The 26,107-nt window shown below is 40.3% G+C and overlaps 2 protein-coding genes across 3 annotated transcripts; one reads left to right on the top strand and one right to left on the bottom strand.

Moving 5' to 3' along the window:
- Positions 1-1,277: 1,277 nt before the first annotated feature.
- On the bottom strand, positions 1,278-12,638 carry caprin1b (cell cycle associated protein 1b). Of its 2 annotated transcripts, none has more exons than XM_080504690.1 (18): positions 12,502-12,638; positions 11,201-11,365; positions 10,968-11,030; positions 10,770-10,856; positions 10,456-10,694; positions 9,689-9,771; positions 7,400-7,570; positions 7,263-7,315; positions 7,092-7,175; positions 5,778-5,945; positions 5,593-5,701; positions 5,442-5,503; positions 5,273-5,365; positions 4,921-5,067; positions 3,392-3,545; positions 3,104-3,283; positions 1,922-2,028; positions 1,278-1,818 (listed from the first exon to the last, which is right to left on the bottom strand). In XM_080504690.1, exons 2-18 carry the CDS (start codon positions 11,363-11,365, stop codon positions 1,732-1,734), a joined length of 2,052 nt encoding a protein of 683 aa, XP_080360816.1. In that variant the 5' UTR covers positions 12,502-12,638; the 3' UTR covers positions 1,278-1,731. The 2 variants fall into 2 exon arrangements, with proteins under 2 accessions (XP_080360816.1, XP_080360817.1); XM_080504691.1 differs by having other exon boundaries at positions 7,406-7,570.
- Positions 12,639-21,514: 8,876 nt separating this feature from the next.
- lmo2 (LIM domain only 2 (rhombotin-like 1)) lies at positions 21,515-25,784 on the top strand. The gene is made up of 3 exons (XM_080505610.1): positions 21,515-21,892; positions 23,036-23,251; positions 24,642-25,784. Exons 1-3 carry the CDS (start codon positions 21,852-21,854, stop codon positions 24,865-24,867), a joined length of 483 nt encoding a protein of 160 aa, XP_080361736.1. The 5' UTR covers positions 21,515-21,851; the 3' UTR covers positions 24,868-25,784.
- The last annotated feature ends 323 nt before the right edge of the window (positions 25,785-26,107 follow it).

The raw sequence follows: 26,107 nt of genomic DNA, 5'->3' as shown, positions 1-26,107 counted from the left end.
TATATTTTCACTCATTAATAACCGTGAGCATATCTGAACATTTACAAACATTAACAAACCTGGACACTTTTCACTGAATCACCACTGAATAACCGTCGACCCCACACATTAAAAAGCATAGAAAATTTGAAAATCACACTCAGAGGACTCATTCACATCATTCATATCAGACCAAGAGCAATAGAGAAGATCACAAAACATTTACTAAACAAAAAAACTTGTCGACAAATGAACAAGTCGCAAACCCAGCCTCTTGAGTCGTCCAAAAATTTCTCTTGTGCGTCCTGGATTAAAATGAGTGACAATAACTGGTTTAATCTGAATGCCGACACGGAATAGTTGCAAGGAGAACCTCAATTCAAACAAAGTCGTAAAACTTCTTCACCCACCTCTTCTCTTTCATTCATAGAGGAGGGTCAGTCGGGACAATAAAATAGTCCGTTTCACTTCAGCCACCGAAGCTGCAAGACGGGTTTTCATGCAGCCCCACTGACAAAAATTGTGGATGGTACATAACTGATCCAATACAAAGATGTATACAATGAATACATGAATATACTATATACAAGGAGGTATACAAAATGAAAGTTGACTTCAGGGGGCACATACGGTCCAATTTCAGCTTGAGCTATTGCTATAAATGAAAGTCTTGCTTTGATGTGGTACGTGATGAAACTGTCCATAATTTGGCAAGATTGAACAATTGGTACTGAAAATGACTACAATCTCAACATAAAGTTAATTTTAATGAAACTTTCTGGGGCAAAATGAAGTGTAGCGTTAAAATAGCCCTCCTATAAATCTTACATAACCACCTTGCTCAGTGGTTTGTGGGGCTGGATTGGAGCCTTTTGTAGCCAGTTTATGTTTAACTGAAGTGAAACCTCACAGAAGCTGTCCACCCATTAAGGTATGTGAACAGTGAAAACCCCTCCATGCACGATGAACCTCGTCTGAGGTTTGACTGTACACATATTTTAGACGTCTTTGATCTCGAAAGTGACGGAGGTACCACCTGGACTAAGACTCATGGGGGATGTGGGAGGATTGTTGAGGCTGCATGAGTCACTAGAACCAGAAGCTTTAGTGTAAAACCCTATTTGCTTCATCTTAAAGATTAAATGTCTTTTGAAGTGCCAATTATATTCGATTTGGTGGAAAGTCACAAAAACAGCTCTTTTGCTCCTGGTGCAGCTACATGTGACGGCTGATGCGGTGATCCATTGAGTGACTTCAAGTAAATGTGTAGCAAAAACAACTCAAGGCTGAAGCACAGGTATGCAACACAACTTTACTGAAACTTTCGAAGCAACATCAATTTACAAACAAGAAAACGGGAGCTCCGTGAACCTGAAACGATTGTTTGAACCAAAATGACAGAAAAGAACTGAGAAAGGGGGTAAAACTCCCAAAGATTGGACCAGCAGTGGCAGGTGCATTTTTTTTTAATACAAAAAATAACTTATGAAATCTTTCAAGTTTACAAGAGTTTTGAAACACCTGGCTCCCTGTAAATCAATGATTGGATTTACAGCTTTGCTTGTGTTTTAACCTTTTAATGTTTTAACAGTTCCAAATACCAAAGTGGGCATTACTTTGATCAGGAAAAGTACCACTGATGAAGAAACAAACAAAAGAGGACATGACTGAGTTGGGGAAAATGCGTTTTGAGTTTTTGAGTTTTCAGTGTGGTGCAAGTTGAATCAGTCACAGTCTTCATGAAAGGCCTTCTCAGGATCGCATCGCTTGAGTGCTGCCTCTTGAAACTCCCCTCGGTCCCTGACCGGCTCCACGCTTGTAGTTTTGTTGGTAACCATCCTTCAGAAACAGAAGTTAAAAAAAAAGAAAAGATATTTAACAAATCACCCAAACACGCTGGTGACATTTAATCAACAAAAGGCAGAGAATGTTCCTGTCTTACCCTCTGATAATTCCCGTTGGAGTAATCCCGAGGTGTGCTGAACTGAGTCTGTCCATATCCAGAGTTTGGAGTGTTGGCAAAGGGGGGACGATAGCCATCATAGCCACCTAGCCATAACGAAGCTACAATTATTTTCACTCGACACTTGTACAAATATACAACACATGTAAATATATCAGGATGTACCACACGACTGCTTTAGAAACTAAACCACTGATTATCAAACTCTATAGTGCATCGAGCAGGTCATCGTTTTTTTAATTAGATTTTTGAAGTTACTATTTCTGCATTAATTCCTCTTTTTATGCAGGAAAGTCTGGTAAAGTTAAACAAGACCAAATTATCAATATCAAATATGTTGCATTATCACAATTTTCTGGGTCTTAGCTCATTTTTGGATAACAGCAGGTGCTGTATATATTGTGGTAAAGACTCATTGGTAGATATTAAATGGATTTTTCAACTACAGTTTAGAGAGGAGGGAGACAGAAACCCAAATACACATAAAAAAAACCCCCACACCAGTTAACATTAAGCTGCCACAAAAATACACTTTAGTGGTAGTGAAGTCACACACAAACTAATGGTTGGTGACCATAGTTAATCAGTAACTCACGCTGTCCTGAGAAACCAAAACACAGTGTTTGTCAGTGAAGTAAGAAATGAGAAAAGAGCAAGTGACTGCTAAAAACTGTGAAAGCTGTCTGCAAAAACAACAAAAACAAAACTGGAGATCCAGTAGAGCAGACATTTCATGTCATTATCTAAAATTGACAGTTTAAATTAGACTTTTGTTTTTTAAAGGTTGACTGGACTTGGACTGATCCTCCATACATGGTCACTGGCTGTTTGCTGTTTTTATAAATTGGGGTTGTACCAAGTTACCACAAAATAAGAGTACAGCATTAAAACCTCATAATGTAAATGATCAAAACGACGAGACTGTGCTGACGCTACAGTTACTATTAAAATCAGCTCTATCTCCCTGTTGTTTTCACTCACTTTTATGCCGAATAAATAGAACAAAAACAACTTCATTACGATGCATCATAAAAACAAGAGAATCATTCAAGGCTACTATCAAGTGCTTCACAGCTAATTCATGTACCAGGTGTTAAATATGTAACATTTCCAGTTCTTCTCGTTAAAACTTCAGAAAAACATAAATCCATCATCACGTACCTCTGAATCCGTTGGACGAGCCTCTGTAGCCGTTCATGAGCCCTCTGGCGTTGCGGGGTCCGCCTCGAGACATGCCTCTGCTGTTGTAGAAGGACTGAGCTTGCCTCCCGAAGCCCGGGCCCTGCTGAGGGGGCTGCTGATGGCCTCCTGGCTGCTCTTGCGAATGGAAGGCACCGACTACTAAAAGACACCCCCAAAACAAACTCAGGCCAATTTCCAGGCACAATCAAACGCGAGGCATTAAAATAACTGAACGTCAATGGAAGCAGGAAGGAATAATGCGCCCACCAGACTGCAGCTGTTCCGACTGCATCTCCGTCTGCTCCACAGGATGCTGCGATTGGCTGCTGAAGGCCTGGTTGTAGCTGTTTTGGTACTGGCTGGCCTGGTTCAAAGCCTCGGCCTCATTAGCCGGTGGGACGGGGGCATTAAGGTTGAACACCTGAGGGACAGACAAAGGCCACATTGTGGTGAAGCTAAAACTGGAGGAAAGGTCACAGGCTCGTTGGGCAACATCTTTCACCCACTCTTCTCCGGATTCTTCCACTCCATACCCATATAAATGCCATCTGACGCCAGAGCACTTAAGGTCTAAACAAGAAACTCCTCATCAAAGTCAATTGAGTTTGGACTCTGGCAGAACAGTTGGTTTCCTCTGCACGACAGGCCTGACACTCCAATTTGGAGTAAACACAGACTTTGATCACACTCCAGGATGGACGACAACATCTGCAGAGCTGCAATACAACCGAGAATGCTACGGCAATACAAGCCAATACATGCAAACATGCACCGCGCGCGCAAGAAAACACAACGGCATCAAGCATGGCAGATTTTTTGAGTCATGTTTAGCTGAAAAATATGACGTGGAGAAATCATTGTATGTAATTACCAAGCAAAGGAGATACACAAAAAAACATTTGGCTCATTTTTTTAAGCAAACATTTAGTGCAGAAAGTTCTATGCAGCAACTGACTCAAAACCACAAAATAAGATAAAAACCATTCAATGTTATTAGTGAATAAATATGTTAGTCTTGTCTGCACTCTGATATTGGTGTGACACACATTGGAAAATAAGATTTTGTTCTAAAAGTCAAATTATGGAACAAGGGAGAGGGAGAGGGAGAGAGAGCGAGAGAGCAAGAATCTGGATCCCATGTGGGGACACTTAAATGCTTTTTTTCTTTTTCCTACATATAACAGACACTGAATGATGCAACAAAGATGAGCCTGACATGCAAACATCAGTGGTTCAGGCATTTCATTCTATTTGATGCTCGCAAAAGTTGCCGTGTGAAGTTGAACAAAAAGGCAAAAACGATCATCATCATCATGTAAACAGGGACAAACAACAGCAGGCCGCCTGCCAGCATTTGTGCTTGGAAATACTTCAGAGTACTTCAAAATATTAAACGCTGAGTTTGCAAATGCATTGAATCACATTGTTATATGCAAAAGTCAATATTGGATGCAAACTTGGTGGTGTATTGGGCATTTCTTTTGCCGACTGTACTTTGATACAAGCACAGCTCCAAGAATTCCATGTGCTTTTGAACAGCATTACTTGCTTTAAATCGTAGCAGTTAAAGGAAGCATTTCTTAAAAAGCTCAAATTAAAAGTCAAAAGGATCCTTTTTCAGTATAAAGTGTTATTGTTAACCTGCAATTTGTAGCTATCCACCGATTCATAGCATTATTCTTTTGCAATCAGAAAATGTTGAGTGAACATGCTCTTCTTTCCAAACATGTGTTATGGGAGTGAGTGACGACTGATTTCATAACATGTGAAGGGATTCGGTGTCATCACAGCCTTACTGTCTGCATCGACTGGAATGGTGCTGCGTTGACATTGATGCCGCTGCTGTGAGGAGATTTGGAAACTGGCTGGAAAACCTGCGTCTGGGAGGCGGGAGGGAGCGCCGCGGAAGGTGGAGGCTGCTCCGTTGATAAGGACATCGACGTCTAACCATAGAAGGGGGAGGAGAATGCATGTGAAACTGCACTTTACCACACTGACACACTGTGTTTAGCAAACATGTTGTGTGCATGCATTTAACAACAGGCAATCAAAAATGAATTTTTGCTTTGTACTGAAAAATGAAAACTAGGCACAGGAAGCTAAACGTTTTCAATCCAAGCTGTTTTATTAAACTGCAGCATGGTTTACCTGGATGGGATCGATGGATTCTGTCGAGGGTCGGGGGTCTGGTGTGTGTGAAGTCTGATACATAGGGGGAGGTGTTGGGGAGACAATGGGGACCTGCAAACGGACGTGAGCAATAATTAAACATGGCCACGTGCAGCTTGAATCCTACTTGTCCGGATCTTGTACTCACTTGCGTAGGCTCAGGTTGGACAGGGACAGAGTTGGGTTGTGATAGCCGGGATTCAGGGTGAACTGAAACGGTTTCAACAATGTAATTCGGTCAACCACAATGTGAACTGAAAGACTTGCAGGCCACAGAGCACTTTTCAAAAAAAACATACCTGGAGGACACACCATCTGTGGTACGTCCATGCTCTGAGCAGGTTTCATGGGCTGTGCGGACACGATGGCGGGATCGATGGGCTGTCCATCATACTCCAACATGGAGTCCTGAAAACAGAAGTGATCAGTGCTACGCGACAACATCCGAAGCAAACAAAGAGTGCTTGGGGCTTGAACGCCTCACCTGCATAAAATTATATGTTCCCTGCATCTGTGCCATCAAGTCCTGCACCACCTGCTTCCTGACCAGGGGGTCAGTGGGCGATGCGGGAGATGCTAGGTTCATGGGGTGAGTCTCCAAGGCAACAGGGGGAGCTGCAGGCTGTACAGGCTGCTGCAAGGCGCTGACTGCCTGAGTGCAGAAAGAGAACACAGCAATGAAAAACCTGCAACAATCAAACAAGTGCCATTTTCCCCACTTATCCTTTAATTGGATTTCAGGTCACATCGTTCGAAATGAAACGTCACAGTACAAGTTGCCTTCCATTGTCGAAATACATTTCTTGTTGCCATGCAGACCAATTGTTGGCCCATGCTGTACAATGCAAATCCCAAGCTGTACTCCACTGATAAGAGATCGTATCAGAGCGGCGGTCAGAAATCCGCCTGCCAGCACTTACTGGATAACAAGCCTTTGTATGAATCAAGACACCTGTTAGAAATCCTCACCTGTCCTAAAAAGATTTTTATTGTTTAAGTGAGTTCAACAACAAAATGGTATATTTTTGAAACTTCAAAACAAACAGAACAGCAAACGAGTTACCACCTTCAATGTAAACACAAAGAAATGCAAGAGAACCATATAGAGGTTGTTGAGGAAACGGCTTGCTGATGATTTGACTGCTCCGATCACAACTACATGACTCGTGTTAAAAGCATCAGCAAGACTCGACTCAGGAATGGTCTGTATGCGTTTCTATTGTCAAAAATCCAGAAGATCAAATCTGTTGTCACATCAGCTAACTGGATACCGCACAACTGGTTTGCACGTCTTTGAAGAGATGCTGGTGCCAGATAACAGGAACAGATGCAAAAACAGAGAATAATCTATTCTTCAGTACACTGAATGTATTATTATTTCATCTATATTTCCACATCAAATGATTGTATGGAAACTTTCACTGATACAACTTGCTGATCATGTTGTAGCTTACATAAAAGCCACAACAACTGGGAGATTCTTTGTTAGGTTTGTTTGGACACAGGCGTTATTCATAGAGACGTAGGTCATGATGATCTGAAAAGATTTACAATGTGCTGTCAAACCTACTGACATGATGCACAGTAGAGTACGTAATAAACTTAAGAGTTCCAAAACCACATGCTGTGAGAGCATTTAAAAGGGGACAATTATCAGAGGGACTGATTAGAAAGATGCTTAGTGCTTCTTGTTCAATCCAACCGTTTACAGCCTTCGGGATGTAAGACACGGTTACATGAAAAGACTTTGGAAGAAGGAGGAAAAGTTGATGTGAATTTGAACATCACTACAGGTTACCTCTGTTTCCCTGGTCCAATCATCACCCTGCTCCTTCTCACTGCCGCTGTACGTGCTGTCTGGAATGAACTGCCTGTTTACAAACTGCAAGGGAGAAAATAAAAGGAAACTGGCTCAAAATTGCAAAATCAACAAATATAATCAAGACTTGGATTTTGCCTTTGCTCTCACCTCTGTCGTTTCCACTGAAATGGGCTCTGGGAATTCCTCAATTATTTCAGCTTCTGCAAGGAGAGAAATTTAGCCCCGATTCCTCAACCGATTACATTTTAATATAAGGTTTATGCAGCGTGAATAAAGGGAACAACCTGAACCTGGATCAGCAGTCTGCTCTTCTGCTTCTGACGATTCAGTCATTACTGCTGCCGCGACCGGCTCCTCCTCTTCCTCGTCCTCACACACTCCATTCTGGTGAGACGGAATCCGGTCAAAGTATCCACTCAGCAGAACCTGGTCCAAAGTCTCTCTCAGCACCTTGTCTAGCAGAGGGAGACCGTTGTCAGCATTTCATTCAACAATCAAGCAAATGAAGCACACATTTAACTTTCACAATCAAGTTTAAAACATTTTTCTTTTTTAATACAATTCTGAGACACCAAGCAAAGATTGGACTAAATAATGTGCAACAAAGGAGCACCTTGAAGAATTAAAACCACAATTGTACTTTGGATGGTGATTACTGTGATCCTTAGTACTTCAATAAATTATAATTCAACTAATATCTATAAACAGGCTATGGTGACTTGACTCCCACTGTCAGTGATGCAGGCTCTTTAAAGTGAAGATTACGTGCAGTCTTTTCTGTAATCACACACAATGATTTTATTTGCTTTTAAACTACACATTACACATATGACAGAGCCTAAATCTCCATTCTAATATCTTAAAATAGTATGTATCCAGCTCAATCAAACAAGATTTGTTTATAAAGAATGTCTTCACAATACAAGAGAGAAGTGTGTCATCACATTTTGATGTTAAAACACAATATATGACATTTGAGAGTAAACAAAGCAAGTTAGGAACCAGTAAGGAAGAACAATTAGGATTTTTGGTTTCACGTAACAATCCAAGGATGAAGTGAAAAAAAACCCTCTTCAATACAACCCTAAAATCCAAGCCAATGACTAACGTTTCTGTACATCACGGATTTGAAGCTTGTAAGTACAGCAATTAGGTTGACTCATGGCACAACTGTAAACTAGGTCAACAGTAGTCATGTGCCGATTGGTTATCCACAAGGAGCTCAAAGGAGTTAGATTATGTGTCCGATCTACCAAAGGTTGTGGGAAATGCTCGAAAATCTCCCAAATGAACCTTCAGTTTCACCATGTGACAACTGACTTTAGAAAGCTGACCGCATCTAACACTGTGATGTGCACCATGTCAGCTTCATGCATCCGTTTCTGAATGAAAACAAAGCTTAATATCATACATATCAACAGCACCAAAGCACTTTCTTAAAGACCTTTGTCAAAATAAAATAGCGATGCGAAACATAATTTCTATGGGACGATATATTAGGAGACCGTTGTCGTGCTCTGAATTTTCATTTCACCGTTGGGTTTGTGTAGAGTGCTTTTTATGGTTAGCTAACGAAGATGTTTTATGGGATGTCAACATTTGAATTTAGACACAGGTTTGCTGTCTGACGTTCTTTCACAGGTAAGACTCGACCACCAACACCGGACGGCATCAGTCAGGTGACCACTGGATGATCTGAAAACGGGTAAGACTGAACCAACTCTCGTCACCAGTATCTGAATATGGCTCCAGAGATCTGACCAGTGGGACCACAGGCGACGTGGCCGCTGGCACCCTGCCTCGCTGCTGAGTCAGGATAAGCCCACAACTCCCAGCCCCTCAGCAGAATGCAGCAGTGTGAAGCTTGAGGCCAGACCGCTGAGAATGCAGTAAGCCAATATACCCGAGCCCTGATTATTCACTTCACAGCACTGCACACATGCTGCATTACCAAAACACAGTGCACATGCAACATTAACATAAGACTGGCGAATGGCGGCTATAACTTTTGACAAGAAGGTACAGTTTTGAGCTTTTGCCATCTCGTAATATCTTACATCACGCTTAAATGAACGTATGTGACAGATCACTTATGGCCTGCCTCAACGTGACAGGAAGCTTCCTGATGACTGTGGTGTCAACAGCCATCTGATAAAATGTTCTGCCAACAATTTTCACCACCAGCTGGGCTTGTAAATAAAGCCAGTTTGCCTTGAATAATGAAACCGTTATATAAACGTAGTCTTGCTATAAAATGTAGTATGTTTACAACTGACTTTTTTTTCTTTCTTTTTTTAAAAGCCAATCAATCAAATACTTAAATTGTAAGATAATTGTTTCGTGACTGGCATTTAAAGTGGCAATCAACAGCAAGAAGAGAAAAACAATATTACAATATGAAAGGTTCAGGTTCACATGTTTACGGCAGCTGATTTAGTACGTGAGAAAATGTCTCACTCTTTTGGTGCAAAAGTGCTAGATTTATCAAGTTAATCCTGAGGATATTTCACCAAAGCTTTAAATATCATCCACATTTCCATGACATGAAATAGTCCAAGCTAAATTTGACTTACATGTGGTTCCAACAACCGCCTTGTCTTTTCCTTCTAACAGGTCCCACAGGTGCACAGACGCATCCTCATACTGGTCAACCAACCTGAAAGACGAAGTATATCACTTTAAGACTCTTCATTAATCAGTAACCTCTTGTATTGTTTAGCTACCAAGACATCTACAACATTGGTGTCATTTATGCTTTAGTGTTGAATCTCCATACACCTTGACCGGTGCAACAAGACGTAAATAATTTACTTTTTAAACGAGAGACACTGATGGAGCCGATAAAGAGTTAGAATGGAAACTACAGTAGTAAATGTAATTTAACTGAATTTACAACAAGCCACTTAAAAGGGATTGACAGCAAATGAAAGGAGAAAAAAACAGCTACAGTAAAGAAGACCAATGCTTTGGCTCAGTTAGCACGGACTGCCTCTCAATCTGTGGGTTGCAGGCTTGTTCCCCCATCAGTCCGCATGTTGAAGTGTCTCTGAGCAAAACACCGAATCCCAAATTTCTCCCAATGGATGGACTTGAGACCCTTGCATGGCAGCTGCCTCATTTGAATGTGACTAACACTGTCATTGGCGTGCTTTGGGGGTGGCTAATCAGTGGAAAACACTACACAAGTGAAATCAATTTATCTTAGAATAAATGTGATGAATTTGAGTTTTTTGGGTGTTCATCACACTAACAAAATACAAAGGTATGATCGGTAGCAAATCTTTGTTGGAGCCAAGAGCATAAACTTTATAATTGTGTTAAATAGAAGCATTCGAGCTACCTGATGTTTTGGTCACGGTCTGGCCCAACTAACTTGTAAAACTCATCAAAAGCAACAAGATCTTCATCCGTTAGCAGTGGCGAGCCACTGACTCCTTGCTTAAGGTCTTGCCGCACAGTGTCCTCTCCCAGTCGGTCCAGCAAGAACTGCAGCTCCAGAACCGTCTTCAGCCTCCGCTGCTCTGACTCGTCTCGCTGCAGCTGCTCCCGCCGTGCAGACTTCTTTACCACCTTCTGAATCTAAAGAAAAAGGGAAGTTACTGCTAAGCATTACAGACACAACTCTGAAAGCTCATGGGGATGGGGTCGCCTTACATCTTGTCCCAATGCAATGAAAGTCTTCTGCAACTCTCGCGCAAATTCCAAGTTATTCATGATTTCCTGGAATTTTGAGAGGGCTTCCTAAAAAGATTTTTTTTTAAAAAGAAAGAAAGAAAAAAAGATTCACATATTTTAAAGTAAGAATTTCAGGATCACAAATTAAAAAAACATTGACGGCTTGTATACACCCACCAGCTGATCCTGATTGAGACCCTCTCCTTTATCCTTCCTCACTTGATAATCATCCAGTTTGCTCTGTAATAAAAAAACATCAAAAAATGAAGGACTAGTCTCAGGTTTTATCACACCAAGCAAAGTAACCCATGTTATCAGGATGTCTGAGTAGTCTCTTCACCAATACACAGCCTCAAATTAAAACAGAGTTGTTAGAAAATGTGGAACAACTTCCTGCAAGAAATTCACACCTTTTTCTTTTCCATGTTGCGAACTTTCTTGTCGATGACACACAGCACTTGTTTTAAGACGTCAGACTGTCCACCTAGTGCAAAATTGCCCATTAACCCTGGAGCGGATCCCACATCTGGGCTGGCAGATTGCACTGTCATGTTTGAATTCATTGCAGAGGGCATCTGAAAATAAAATAGTGAAGAACATAACTGTGCAGACAGTAAATGGATGTTTTCATTAATAAAGCATTCATAATCAGAAAGTGAACAAAACATTACTCATCAAAATATGCAGACCTGTCAAAATCATTAAAGAAATTTGACTCGAAGCAAATTATGGCTGCATGACGACAACTGACCTCACCGTTAAGGGGATTATGAATTCAGCTGTTGGCTGACGATTGTTCTCAGAATTATTTGAATTAAATAATTGAAATAGAATGTGTGAAATAACACATGACATAGTTTGGCTAATTATCGGTGCAGATGCACGTTTAACAATAGCATCATTGTACACAACAGTAACTCATCCTCAGTGGCCCTGACTCAGCTCTTATCAACACACAATCCCTGATCTCGTATTACAGGTTACTGAAGCTATTCCGGGAAATCATAGACAGCTAGTTTTTACATTCAAAGTCGAGCGAGCTTGACTAAGAAACACTAACTAGTAGTAGTTTCAGCTCAAGTCAGACTGGCCAGTTCAAGATAACACAGCACTGAATAAACTCTTGGCTCAGATCAACTTTTAGTAGAAGGGATGGGCATGTGGTGCTATTATATGAAAACTGTAAACACATTGGGCTAAAGGAGTGTGATCAGTCTCAATGGAAATATGTGTAGTATCGAGGTGAGATGTAGTCATAGTATAAGCAACACAATACAGGCAAATGTCAAGGCACTTGTGGTATTCATCTGAATGGAAAGCAAAAATAGAACATAAATAAAATGGCTATTGGACTGTACTACAATAGACGTGCTTGTCAAGCATCTTAACTGTGCACTTAGCAGCTGCTAACTTTCGTCTCAATTGACTGAACGGGATTGAAGAGGTTTGGTGGCGCTCCATGCTTTAATCGACAATACAATCAATGCCTAACCAAAGCTATATCTGTATCTCTTGTTCCCGGGTGTGTGGCCGTGCACTGCCATAACGGGACGGCCGGCTGTCCAGTGTAACATCGGAGCATCGAGCACCGGCCGCACCACCGTTAGCACACACCTCTGACTTAGCATCTCCAAGCTACACTAACGCGTGCTAGCAAGTCGCCGGCCGGCTGAGCCGTTACCTTGGCACTAAGGAGCCCACATTCACCCACCTTGATGCTATAAATCCACAGAGGAGCTGGCTAGCGAAATATAGGAAAGGTGAAGTTGTTATTTTGGTTGTGTTGCTTTAATTTCTCTTTTTCTCGAGTGTGGGATCCGCCCCGCCGGCCTCACCGACAACTGAGACTGTTCGAAAGACGGAGGAACTCTTTATAAAGGCGAATATCCATTTTTAGCCACCTACGCACTGCCTGAATAAATAAATGACAGAAATAAATGTTAAAAATTTATAGTTTTTATTTGAAACCACATTGAACACCAGAAAACCAAATGAAAGTGTATTTTTTATATACATTTGCTGTAGATAATTTTAATTAAATTGTTGGAAGTTGTTATTTATATTCAGGCACTATTGTAAACAGCCTCCTCTCAGAAAATCTGCACAATCATTAGCTTTGATTAGGCTGCTATGTGATGGACCCCAAGTGGCCGTATAAGCTGCCATGTTGGATGAGGACTTGCGTTTCCTCCAGTGTCTTTATTAGAGGAAGTCAACACAACTAAAGATAAATCAAACAAATAATACGTAGATCTTTTAGAGTTTGTGCAAAAAGTGACACACTAAGTAATTAATTATGTTTCACAGATTTCAAACAACAAGCTCCCAAACATAAAATTCTTGATATTAGCTCCCAGCCAAATTCATGTTCCAATAATTAATCAATTGATGGTTTACCCAGCCTTTTGCTATCACAAATCTTGCCAAGTCTCGTCTAATATAGCTCCTGGCTATGTTTGTATTCAAGTTTCATCCTAATCTTAATTGCAATACAATGTTATAAATGACCACACACAAGCAAATTTGTTCAATCTTACATGCCAAATTAAATTGTATGTAATATTGTGAGCTCTGGTCCTCTATTGAGACCACACATTATTTCTCCCAGCATAAATTAAGGATGACTAATAGAAATTACGTCAACTTTATCCACAAGAAGCAATCCTAAAATACCCGTATAGACCTTTGTCCGTATCCTCGAAGTGTCTCAGAGTCCTCTCAGAGAGCTCCTAACATAGCCTAAAAATTCATAGCAAGGAATCTTAGCATAAAAGTGATTCAGGAAGTTTCTAAGAGCAACTCTGAGTAAGGAGTAGACAGAAACTTTTATCTTAGTGAGGAGGTGTGGTTGAAATCGTTGCTATGTATAACGCAGTCTGCTCAAAGTTGTGATTGGTTGTTAGAGAAAGGAAGAAAGAAAAATTACTCTGTGCTCCTTGTAATGAATGGAGAGTAGAATTAACCAATCAAATATCTTACCTGTAATTATTAAAAATTTATTTGTCATGATGATGAAACTCAGAAAAATTTAATTAATTTGTACACAGCTTAAAAATAATTGCACTTACCTTGTCCACATCCTGATTATTATATTAATTAATTTATTGTTATGTTTTCTGTCCATGCTGCTTATTTTTACCACTTAATGTATTTGATATTTGTGGTGGACGTGAACGCAGCTGTCACCAATTCTTGTGATTGGTGGAGCTCTTATAAAAAAAGATTTGATTTGGCAGAATGATGAAAATAACAAATGGAATGGATACCAAAAACAGAACTAGAAAGCCCTGTTAGCTCATCCCCGATGAAGTTGATCACAAACATTATCCATGCATGATCAAGCCGGTAGCATGTCATTAAATCAACGGAAAACATGTTTCCTTTCTCTTTGTCTTTACACCATCTGGTCTGTTTTAGAAACTCTTAGGCTTCTTAAAAGTCTGCCTCGCTCCTTTAAACGGTTTTCCAGCTTCAGAGCTTAACATGCTTTGTGAATTACTTTAATCATAGTAAGGGAAAATTCTAAGAAAAATCTTAAAATTTAAGGAATTCTAAGACTTTTTTAAATGTGACATCACTCATAGTTACTTTTAGCCTGAGGATGCTTTGTGAATATGGGCACTGGCATATATTTGGCCCCTCCCACAGTGGCCATTGTACTCATAAATTATACTCTTGATACCATGCCACATACTGCAGCCTTTCAGAGGAATCCACTACAGTGTAAACTGTGATTGGGTTTTTGAAACATTGCTCTCCTGAAGTGTGTCCCATTCTTTTGGTGTAGCTTACACTGCAATTAGATACATCGTATCCACATTTAAGCTATGCTTGATATTTTAACCCAGATCTTTAGGCAGACTGGCTGGGAAAAAAAGGCAGCTGCCTTCCTTATATAAATGGCTTCCATAACCTTGGCAGTCCTGTTCAGAGCAATTTAATGTGCTTGACCAAGTTTCCTGTTCAGTGGAGTTAAACAATGAAAGCATAAATCAGCAACAAGTCTGGCTTCCTCCCACCTTAGGTGGTCAGCTGAGATCTCACATTTAAACAGCTCAGTGGAGTCAGGGAGTTATAGGTTAGTCTGAGTGATCTTTAGCCGAGCAAGTAAAGAATGTTTGACCTTGGACTTCTATATGATGACTTTCGATGATGAGGCAGTGATGAAAGCTGTGGGCACTGTGGACTTTGACTCTGGTAACCCTGTTCATGGTTGAATGAAGGGTCTCTTGTGAGTTGACCAGTTGCCTGTCACTAAGATACTTGATTTTTTTAAAGGACCTGCACTGGTCGATTTCATGTAATGGCTGAAGCTGGTGTGTTAAGACAACAGTGAGGTCTTACAATTTCTACCTTGGCCCGTCACTTTTTGATGGCCAGATTACAGCTTTTCAGCCTGTTCAGCACAAGTTCAGAAACTATGGAGTGCTCACTCTGGTCATCTGTTCAGGGCCACAGATCAGTCAAGTCAGCTGTGATCTCTATGTTGCTCCAGCTCAACAAGTGTAGGAGATGGTTTGACTTCACTTGTAGAGGTGGTTTAGTTCCATTTCATGGTCCACCATCCATTTAATTAAGTTCATTTAATTAAGCAGGCATGTTTTGTTGTGGTGGCTGAAGCTCAGCTCTCCTCCTGTGAAGCTCCTTTAATTGAGACAGGCATGCTGACGTGAGGAGTATAACTGGCTCTCTGTATTGAGTGAATGGCATAGTCATGGCACATGGCCTTCCTGCATTCCATTGTCATTTGTTTTCTCATGAAACAAATCTTGACACTAAAAGCATCGGATATTATGATAAGATTGAAGATCAGAAAGAGTCATTACTGTTCTTATGAAGAAATTCGAATCAGAAAAAATCATTACTATGTTTGGGAGTGAACAGGGAGAGCTAACTACAGATCAATTGAAAAGGATTTAAGACCACTTCAGCTCCCCACAAAAAAAAAGTTAATACTCCTGTGAATATTGTTGTTGCTTTTGACAAAAGTATTATAAAGTGGGTGATTACCGGTATTTTTTTTCTTCCAATTTGCAGTAATTTAAAACATGGGTAAACAGATGCATTGACCCTACAAGACCGATATATTCAAATATAAAGATTATAAATATCCTTCAATGAATCAAAAGCTAACTTTGATATGACACAAACACTTGTTCTTGCAACTTTTTACAGATTTATCCAGGCAAAAATCTGAAGTTTAATCAACGTATACCGATACAGCAGTCCAGTTCGTCATCTCTGAAACTCCACGTCGTTCTCTTTCTCGAATTCTTGTCTGCAGCGCCTCCACAGCAGGCTGCGGAATCTAACAGTGCTCTTCGTATCGTCTCTCATTTGGAAATTTAACTGTGAATCAAAGACAGAGTTTGAGTTGACGAGAAGAAGTGAACCGCACTTAACACATTTCTTAAAGCACTAATTTTCCCAGCTTGTGCAAGATGGTGATTCCAGACAACTGGTCTAAAACTGTATTTTTTTTTCTTTCATTCAGGACAAAGAAAGTGAGCAGACCAACAACAACATGTGCATTTCTTCAATCAACTTTCTGTCACCTGAGCCAAAAATGAATAAATTATGCTTACAGTGGCAAGGTAGCTGCACATCTTTGCAGAGGTGATGTCGAAACTGGGCTCAGCGATGGCCTTCTGCAACACCAGGTTGACAACACCTCTCAGTCTTTCCTCCGTGTTTATTTCCAGAGCAGTCACCTGTTGCATCAGACGGTCGAATTTCTCTGGGGTCATTTTGTTTAGGACACCGCACACTTTCCTGAGGAGCTCCTGGGGGGAAATGAATTATAAAAAAAATGCTTAATAACTGAGATCATCATTTAATTAGCATGCTTACATGCACACCCAGTGATTTCTGGAGTTATCAGATTATTAACTCATCATGTAACCATAATGTAATGTGCTCTATCAGACATGGTGGTTGTCTGATAAGGAGTCATTTGCTTTGGGCTATTGTGGATGAAGCTCTTTCATTAAACACATTGTATTCAGGAATATTAGTGTGGTGTAGGTAGTATGTTTCTCTTGTGAAATTTTGCCAATACCTCTGTGTTCTGAGGTTCAGCATCAGCTGCAGGGCCCTGCCTCGTCATGCCGGGCTTCCAAGTGTTTTGAGATTTTTTGAGCTGAACATCATTTGCAGAAAAAAATGTCCAGGATAATCCTCCTCGGTGGAGTCCGTAAAGATCCACTGTTCATTCCCTGCGAAGGCAACAGGAAGACAGACTACACACTCAATGCACTCAAATAAAAGGGACAATGAAACAAATTTGAAGTAGATGTTTGGTTTATTCCTTGAGTCATAATATAATGAATCTAATTAATCTCTACATAAGTGGACAGAATTAGGACCACTCATCAGGGGAACATAAAAAAAAAAAAAAATGTTTCTACGTTTTTTTTTCATCGTGCTCTTGGAGAAAAAAATTCAAAATATAATGTTGAGATGTGTTTTTTGAGCAAGAAGGCATTTATTTTATCTTCTATTTTTTCCCCCTTGCGTGGCCCTAATACACACTGTGAAGTGTGATTTCTCCTGAACAACTATTGAATATATATATAAAAATACCGGTAATATAATAATAAAGAACAAAAAAGAATCTATATATGTATAATATCTATATCTGTGTAGTGCACCATCTGCTTCTCCATCATATATTTGTGTGTGTGTGTGTGTGTGTGTGTGTGTGGTTTTATCACAAAAACAATAATCAGTGGGGGGGGGTGTTGCTATGGGCAAAGTGGGCAGCTGCCCAGCACGGAAAACCAGCCAGGTCCGCCACTGGTAATTGTAAATGTATCTCTGACAATGAAAAAAGGGAGCATCCTATAACCGATACACTCATGTAATCCGATACAGTTGTTTTCATGGAAACTGAAATGCACATTTAAAACAGGAGACCATGACTGCTGTCAGCTTCAGTCCAGAACTGCTTGTTTGTTTGTTTTTTTTTTGTTACAGTAGGTGGCAGTAAAGTTCAGCAATGTGATCAACATCAAAACATGGACAGTGCACTCGTCCAGATGAAGGTCATGCTATGACATGCTACCGATTTGAAGTATGTGGACATGGATACTTTCTTTCCTCAAGAAAATCAAATAATTAAAGTCAAGTTATTCTTTCTCCATTCCAAACAGCAGAAATGCACACCAAATCAGGAGACATTTATCTGCATCATTTATTGTAGAAACTGTTCTGATATCTGAAAAGTGCCCAGGTATGTCCCTCTCTTTGTACCCAACATGATTTCAGGGTCTTTTAGAAGGGGAACTGGGAGACCAGAGCACGAGAAAGAATGTACCACCAGCTCTCTTTTGTTTTGCCAAATACAGGAAGCAGTTAACATGGCTGCACAGCCTTTTGATTGCACTGTTCCACTGAAAGTGTTTTCTTTTAGGGATAATACTGATTATGGGAGGTTCCCAGGGGTGAATGAAGCTCCCTTTCAACGAGTGACTCATTTCCGCAGCCTGCTGTATTTCAATCAGGCAACAGCCGAGCAGCCGTTTTCCAGAACCACAGCAGGGTGTGCGCTCACCTGACCTCTGATCTCTACTGCAAAAACCTTTTCTGGGTTAAATGCACTACTTCCTCAGTTTTCTGCCTTTGTTGACAACAACATCTCGGTAGGTTTACTTGAGGCTCTGGAAATTGTAATAGCAAGTAAATAGCCTGCATTTCATTTAAGATTGTGCAGAAAGTGGTTGATTTGTGCTCTTGCTGGTCCATAGTCAGCGTTATCTGAATGTCAACATTATTCTGTACCTCAGGAAATGGCTCTGCGAGCATATTCCGACGTCGATCACGACGTTTAGACAATCCATTTTTTTGTTTCAGTCATCTTTGTTAGTTTGACTCTCATACTTGTACCATATGCGAGGCAACCTTTCAATATTTTTTGGAGGTGATGGTAATAACCCGACAGCTGCTGATGGATCTTTCGGTTAACTTTACTGATCGCTTGAGTGCTGATAGTATTTCCAGCTGGCCTCAAAATCCACTTTGTTTTCAACTCCACAATGCTCTCAGAACGAAGCAGGCAAAACAGGAAGTTGGACATGAGTGACACCACTTCCCTGAAGTTGGTCTCCATTCTTAACCATTTGCTACCCAAAGCGCCCTGCAGACCGGAATAAGAGCAAAAACGGATCAAAGTGCATCAACTTTACAAAGCAGCGAAGTTAAAGATGCAGTGCTTGAAAATATTTCATGTGCGTGTTTCTGCTGTAACAAGAATGTGACGCATGACACACTACAGGAAGCGCATCTCATTTTGATATCAACCAGGGCTTTAAAACACTGATAAGAGTTTTACAGGCTGATGGCAACATGTTGTTAGAGGTTTGATGTTTCTGCTATGGTGTCAAACCATCTGGAGTTGCTGATCTATCTGGGAAACCATGTGAGAGGTGCCATCGTGTAGGGGGGGGGGGGGGTTTGAGGGGGGATAGGAAGTGAATTCAATGTGCACCCCATGACCCCCCCCCGAGGACATTATTTCTGCATGCCAGTTGCACATCCTCTGGGCTTTTTCAGTTGACTCCACAGGAAGTAGTGGATGACTTTTTGTCATCTGTCTCTCGCTCTCTCTCACACGCACGCGCACGCGCACACGCACACGCACACACACACACACACACACACATTTTTTATGAACAATGCCAGACTACATTTCTGAGATAAGGGTGATAGTTCAAATAAATGTTTGTCTATGAAAACATGAACTCAGAAATTCATAATTGATATAGCAAAGAATCATTGGTGTTTACACGTTTCTGCTTTGTATGCAAGTGGTCCCATCAAAGCTGAGTGATTGTGAAAGTTAATATTCCGTTACTGTAAACATTTTATTTCAAAGACATTTTTTCAATCATTTATCTGTGAGATTTTAGTGTGATATAAGTGTGGTATTTTTATTTACTTCAGACTAACAGAGGCCCTTGGGCCCCCTGTACTGTGTGTTATAAAAAAAAGCAAAAAACAAAAAAACCAGTAGTTAAAATCTCATTGTTGAAATGCTGTTCATGTGAAGGATTTGTAGTTCGAGCTTTATCTTTGTCAAGCTGCACTGTCTTCTTTGTTGCTGGCACACAGCAGTGCCACGTTCACCTTGCTCCTGGGCATTCTCAGCTTGGTATTCATCCAGTGGGCCTACCGAGTCCAACAACTGTGTGTATCCCTGGGACGCTTACAGGCTACATCTCGAGTTTCTATGCGATCTCTCCACTACATCTGGCTGAGGAGCCAGCTCTGGCTGTGGGAGTTGAGGTGCTTTATCTCTCTGCCCAGTCCAACTGCTGCCTGTGTCACTCCCTCCTGCAGGCAGCCTCACAGCACTGGCAGTAGATAAGAGAAGGGCCCACAGCAGCTCTGGTTTGAAAGAGAAATACACTGAACTATGTGAAAATATCACTGCATTAATTCCACAGAGAGACAGTCTTCAAAACATCCTATTTGGAGACCTCTCTTTGTACAGTCGAGCGTTCAGTCGGTGTGATCCACATAGTAATAATGTCTCTCTAATTTGAACAATAATACATTTATTTGAAATCACGTACTACAATTTGACTTAAAAAAAACAACAATCTAATTTAAAATGTGATGCAATTTTGTATCTTAATATTTTATCGATAAATTCAAGAAATGTTTGTTCTACATGATAACAAAGAATGTATAGTTTAGAGACATTGTGCATGTCTGAATGGGCCCAATCAGCCATGAAACTGAAGAAAGTGAATGAAGAGCCAACAAAAGGCAATGACTCAAAAGAAAATTCAATTGAATCAACCTAATCAATATCAATGATGAAAAAAGTTTTGAAAGTCCCCCAAAACACAATGTTTAACTAAATACTCCTACCTTCCAATGCTAAGATTGTCTTTCAAAAATGGTATTTCACACCTGACAATTCTCAATTTATGTCTTACAAGTTGCCTATAACCAGACATTACTGCAAATACTGCCACAACTTATATTTAAGAAGAATGTTGGGTACTTGCAGTATTTAGTCATACTCGAGCACAAATACACAATATTAAATCTACTTTGCTGCTTTCAAATCATAATATAGTTTTATTGTTATGTTTGGAATCTGCATATAACCATCATGCAACTTGTATGTACTTTGTCATTTGTAAGAGAAATGTGCTTCAAATGTAGATATACAGAGGCACTTAACTACGACTTTAGATAGTTTCAGAGACGAGTATACTTTCGCTTGTAACTGAGTACAGTATAGCGTGTTGTAGTTAGTTGTATAAGCAGTCATTTGTCATGCTCTTCCCATCTCTTTCATGAAATTGAATGTCAAGCAATTAGTTGCCACAACACAATTCATACAGGTCTTGTTCCTTCTTGGTGGCTGTGGTCTAATTATCAGAATAAAAAAAGAAAAAAAAAAACACACACACACACACAGGGCCATTCTGTCCTAATAATACCCTGCCAGTCTTTATCTATTGTCCCATCAGCACCGTGGCGAAACAAAGCGTATAATGAACTCATTAGTCTCAGTCACGACCTGCGGCTCCCCGCCTGGCAGGGCAGCATGCGCTGTGTTAAGCTGTCGCTTTAAGACCGATTTCCCCCCATTGTTAAACAGTCGTGAGCAGGAAGAGGGAAACGAAAGCAGAGATCGAGGGGGGCCCGACGTATTTAAACACGATGCCGCTGCCGCCGCACAATAACTGCAGCCGCGGCTTCATGTGGAGGAGCGCGCCTGCAGAAAGACGCACTTCAGAAAGACGCACAGGCGCGTGACCTTCTGATCGCATCGGAGCGGTTTGATAACGCCCTCAAAGCTTGATGAGAGAAAGAGAGAGGGAGAGAGAAACACACTTGAAATACATGGAAGTGTCACCGCGCGTTATTGCCTCAGGAAATGATGACAGCGTCCTCCATCATCGCTCAGCTTAACATTTCTTGCCTTTCGGCCATTTCGACTGGACTCAGTACGATCTGTGGTGGGAGCAGGTGCAGACCGCTTCACAGGTAGAACTGCTGGCTGTGGACTCTCATCTGCCTCCAGCTGGACGCAGTGTTTCAAGAATGACATCCACTATCGAGAGGAAGACACTGGAGGCCAACGAGTAAGTAGAATTAAAAAAATACGCCGAAATGTTATTGAAGTGGCTGTCAGACATCCCCGCGCGTAAAAAGATACTGCAGTTTATCTGGGATTCCAAGTGTTCTCCTGCAAGTTGGAAATTATTCAGACACTAAGTTGAGTGTGAAAAGGGACATTAAATGAGCTTTTGTCACACGAAAGTCCCAGTCAAGAGCAGACAGAGATAACATTGTTTAAGTCACTTCACTGTTTATGGCTACTTTTATTGGTTTCGCATTAAATGTCTAAACACACTCGTCTTGAGGTGATCACTGCTCTGCGTGTTTTATGTGTCTCTGCTCAATCATGGATATTAATACAGCGTCAGCATAACTTCATAACAACACTGACAAGTAAACCGGGTGTGTTGAGGTGGTGGTGGGGGGCTTTTGCAGGGTTCACAATTACAATTAATTACGCCTTTTCTTTGGACATCCTAAATCTGATGGCTCCCTCAGGTGGACAGGAACAAAATACAATGAAAAAAGTAAGAGATCAAAGAAGATACATATTATAGGTTATCTTGTTATCTTCACAACATCTGGGAGAACTCAGCGGGGATGCAGTCCTGTTCACCTCCCTCATCTCTTCACGTAAACACACACTTATTTATGTTTAGATCACAGTTAAGTAGTGTTCACACCATTACTCCAAAGATCACTTATTCTTTGAAACACTAAAAGTAGCTCATAAAACACTGGCAGATTGTTTGGAGCCATTTTAATCCGCTGCAGAATTAATTTGGAACAATCTGACCCCTTTCTGCTGTTATGTGGTGCATCGTCTCACCTGAATCCTTTTCACATTGCTGTAACAATGCTAAACTCTGGAAACAAAATCTATGCAAGATGTTTCAGAATGCATTTAAGTGTATAAAATCAAATTATATTATTCATTAATTGATATTTCACTTTATTTGGAAACTACTCAATTGGGAGCGTACAATTATTTAGGCAATATGGACATTTCCAGTCTTGGGGTTAGCACTTCAAAAAGCCCTTCATTTTGGATGAAACTAGCACTAATAATGCCTCCTTAGACGTTTAATACTAAAAGTATGGATCAAACACCTGAGGAAATCTTTGGTTAATTCACCGTTGAAGAAAACACGCTGTCTCCTCTCTAGGGAGCCAGTGGATGAGGTCCTCCAGATGCCACCGTCTCTGCTGACATGTGGTGGGTGTCAGCAGAGCATCGGGGACAGATTTTTCCTGAAGGCCATTGAGCAGTACTGGCATGAGGACTGCCTGAGCTGCGACCTGTGCGGGTGCCGGCTGGGCGAGGTGGGCCGTCGTCTCTACTACAAGCTAGGAAGAAAACTGTGTCGGAGAGATTATCTCAGGTTGGTTCACTTGACGTTATGTCCTGACACTGTCCTCTGGAGTCCTGAAATTAATTTTTTCAATTGTATTTTTTTTTTTTGCACTTGTCACAACATAGCCATAATACTTAATTATTTAATTAATGATTAAAATATAGATAAAAAATACAATAATTCCATGCCAGAAAGCATAGGCAGCAAAGGAAAGGAAAATCTTAATCGGAAGGAAACCGACAACAAAATTAGACGTAGAGGTGGAGATTTCATCTTTGTTTGGTTTTGGGATAGGGATAGCAGGAGAGAAGAAGATAGAAAGCAAACCAAAAAAAAAAAGAAAAAGAAATTGACATTGGACTGTAATCCACATGCTGCAGATGTGGTAGGGGCAGGAGGCACAGATCACAAACGTCCAGTTCCACAATCTTAAATCCCTGCAAGGTGGTAAAGGAAGCACAGATTACTCGCCAAGAGAGGAGAGAAACTCGGCTTTCTCAAGAAGGTCTGTCGAAACAGCAGCTTAACTTGAGAATGGCCCAAATCACTCTATCAGAGACTGTACGAGTATCACAAGCTATGGTTATCATGCAAGAAGGCCATGAATTAGTTCATGTTAGAGGATCTGAAAGAAAAATCCCAAATTCTCAGTAGTGCTCATATCTTTTTATTTATTATCAATTTTTATAAACTACACAAAAACAGATTTGTATTTGGGCTTGCATGCAGGGTAGCCAAAAACATTTTGGGGAATGTAAAATACAAAATCCCCAACTACTCTAATATATTTATGTGTATTTTACTCTCTGCTGGATATTTTTTATTTAATAGTCAGAATGTGTTGCACTGAGGGTACACTGAGAAGAAGTTGGCCATTTCTTAATTAAGTTATTTAGCTTAAGTCCACGACTACTGTCACTAGTACAACTGCAGTTACTCCGTAAATACTGTGTTATTGAAAGCATTTTGTGGCAAAAATGGTTATGTGCATGCATATAATAATGCTCAGCAACAACTATCCAAGTCCTCCTTGATTGGAAAAGTTAACCTCAATTCATTTATGTATTTTGATTACATCAGGAAGTTAAAAATTCTTATATATCCTATTGTTAGCAGAGCTTTGCTACAATTGGATCATCTGGCCATGAGGATTTAAAATGATTGAATTTGCCCAACTGTGTTGCTGATGACCTAATGTACCCACATTTTTAAGTTATGTAGAAATACCACTTGCTGAAAAATATAAGCTTTACAGTTCTGCTGATGTTAATACAGGATTTGTAAGAAGCATTATTTACCCTTGGCCAAGGTACAGGTGTACAGCACTTTCAAAATTATGTTGATGACCACTTTTAGAGCTTCATGGATGTCTTCTTTTTCTCTTCTATAAGATGTTATTATTCTCTCTCCGACTCAGGCTGTTTGGTCAGGACGGTCTTTGTGCATCCTGTGAGAAGAGGATCCGGGCATTCGAGATGACGATGCGTGTGCGAGACAAAGTTTACCATCTGGAGTGCTTCAAGTGCGCCGCTTGCCAGAAGCATTTTTGTGTGGGTGATCGCTACCTTCTCATCAACTCCGACATTGTGTGTGAACAGGACATCTTTGAGTGGACCAAGCTCAATAACAACACTATAGTTTAGAAGAATCTCTTTTTGGCTGAATAATGAAGCTGCCCCCCCCACCCCCCCACCCCCACCCCAGACTTTAAAGAGAGTGCAGCATTGACGAACAATGTGTCGCACATGCAGGCTTTATCATGAAAGTGACATTCATATGGAATCGTTTAAATACAAAAAAGAAAGTTACATCCCTGCGATTTCTTCGTCTGAAGACAAATGAAGACTGCACCAGCAATATCGTTACTTTCTAAGATCACTTCATTGAAAGCATAAAAAAAACATAAAAACAACAACATGCAATGTTAGTCATTTCTTATACACTGAAATTTCACATTTTTAGGATTGAACAAAATATGTAACGTTTGGCGCGTTTGTTTGTTGTCAAACACTGTTGCAGCACCTCAGTCTGCTCTGATATTAACTTGATCTGTAATTTATTTTTATAGATATGTGATCACTTAATGCTTTCCTAATCGTGTTGAAAGCGGGACCCCTTGTTAAAGGGTCTGTTTCATTCAAATTTAAGTTATAAGTCAGTTTTTATTTATTCATGACTGGAAACATTTCCTTTAATATGCAAAAGTTTGTTTGCCAGAGGAAAAATGTCATTTTACAATGTTGGATTGATGTGCTCCACTCATATTTACTTATGAGTGTCTCATTACACTGTATGGTTATCCCCTAACAAATCTGGAGAAAATCATTCCAGACATTTGAATGAAAGTATATGAGGTTTTCATGAGAGTGAAACAAAATTCTTTTGAAAAGTCAGGTTCAGACTGATTTCTCTGTATTGACAGGTTGCAGAGGTAGCATGTCCCAGTGGCAGAGAGGAACCATGCAATAATTATATCACAGACTTTTTGGAAGTTTTTAGCCTGTCTTTTGTAATTTGTAACAGCGTACTGGACATGCACCCGAAGGTTTTGGATATTTACTGGTCAGCTTATTTAATAAACAACATGTTTTGAAACATTCTGTGATGTCTTTTTGTTATTCCCAAAGAATAACCAATATGTCCTATTCAAAATAAATAGTCACAAGGTATGTTTTTTCTTTTTTTTTTAAAGGATCATATTCATTATGGTTGAATGTATCAGATTACGAGACATAATTGACTTTTCCTTTTTTCTTCATTGTTTTGTTTTACAATCATGACTGTTCTCTCAGGAACTTCCACTGAGATGAAGGTGTGCATTTTGAAAGAGCAGTATCACAGTTTATGACCCAAGAACGACTACTGAAATAGAGATTTAACCTA

The sequence above is a fragment of the Blennius ocellaris genome (assembly GCF_963422515.1).
Source record: "Blennius ocellaris genome assembly, chromosome: 11".
Lineage (NCBI taxonomy): Eukaryota > Metazoa > Chordata > Actinopteri > Blenniiformes > Blenniidae > Blennius > Blennius ocellaris.
Note: the sequence above shows the minus strand (reverse complement) of the source record. Positions and strands in the feature narration are given on the sequence as shown.

Coding starts and splice junctions, on each gene's coding strand:
- caprin1b (XM_080504690.1), bottom strand. CDS start 11,365: ATGCCCTCTGCAATGAATTCAAACATGACAGTGCAATCTGCCAGCCCA. Junction 9,772..10,455: donor GACCGTGACCAAAACATCAG/GTAGCTCGAATG, acceptor TTCGTCTTTCAG/GTTGGTTGACCAGTATGAGG. Junction 5,068..5,272: donor AATCCATCGATCCCATCCAG/GTAAACCATGCT, acceptor TTCTATGGTTAG/ACGTCGATGTCCTTATCAAC.
- lmo2 (XM_080505610.1), top strand. CDS start 21,852: ATGACATCCACTATCGAGAGGAAGACACTGGAGGCCAACGA. Junction 21,893..23,035: donor AAGACACTGGAGGCCAACGA/GTAAGTAGAATT, acceptor TCTCCTCTCTAG/GGAGCCAGTGGATGAGGTCC. Junction 23,252..24,641: donor TGTCGGAGAGATTATCTCAG/GTTGGTTCACTT, acceptor TCTCCGACTCAG/GCTGTTTGGTCAGGACGGTC.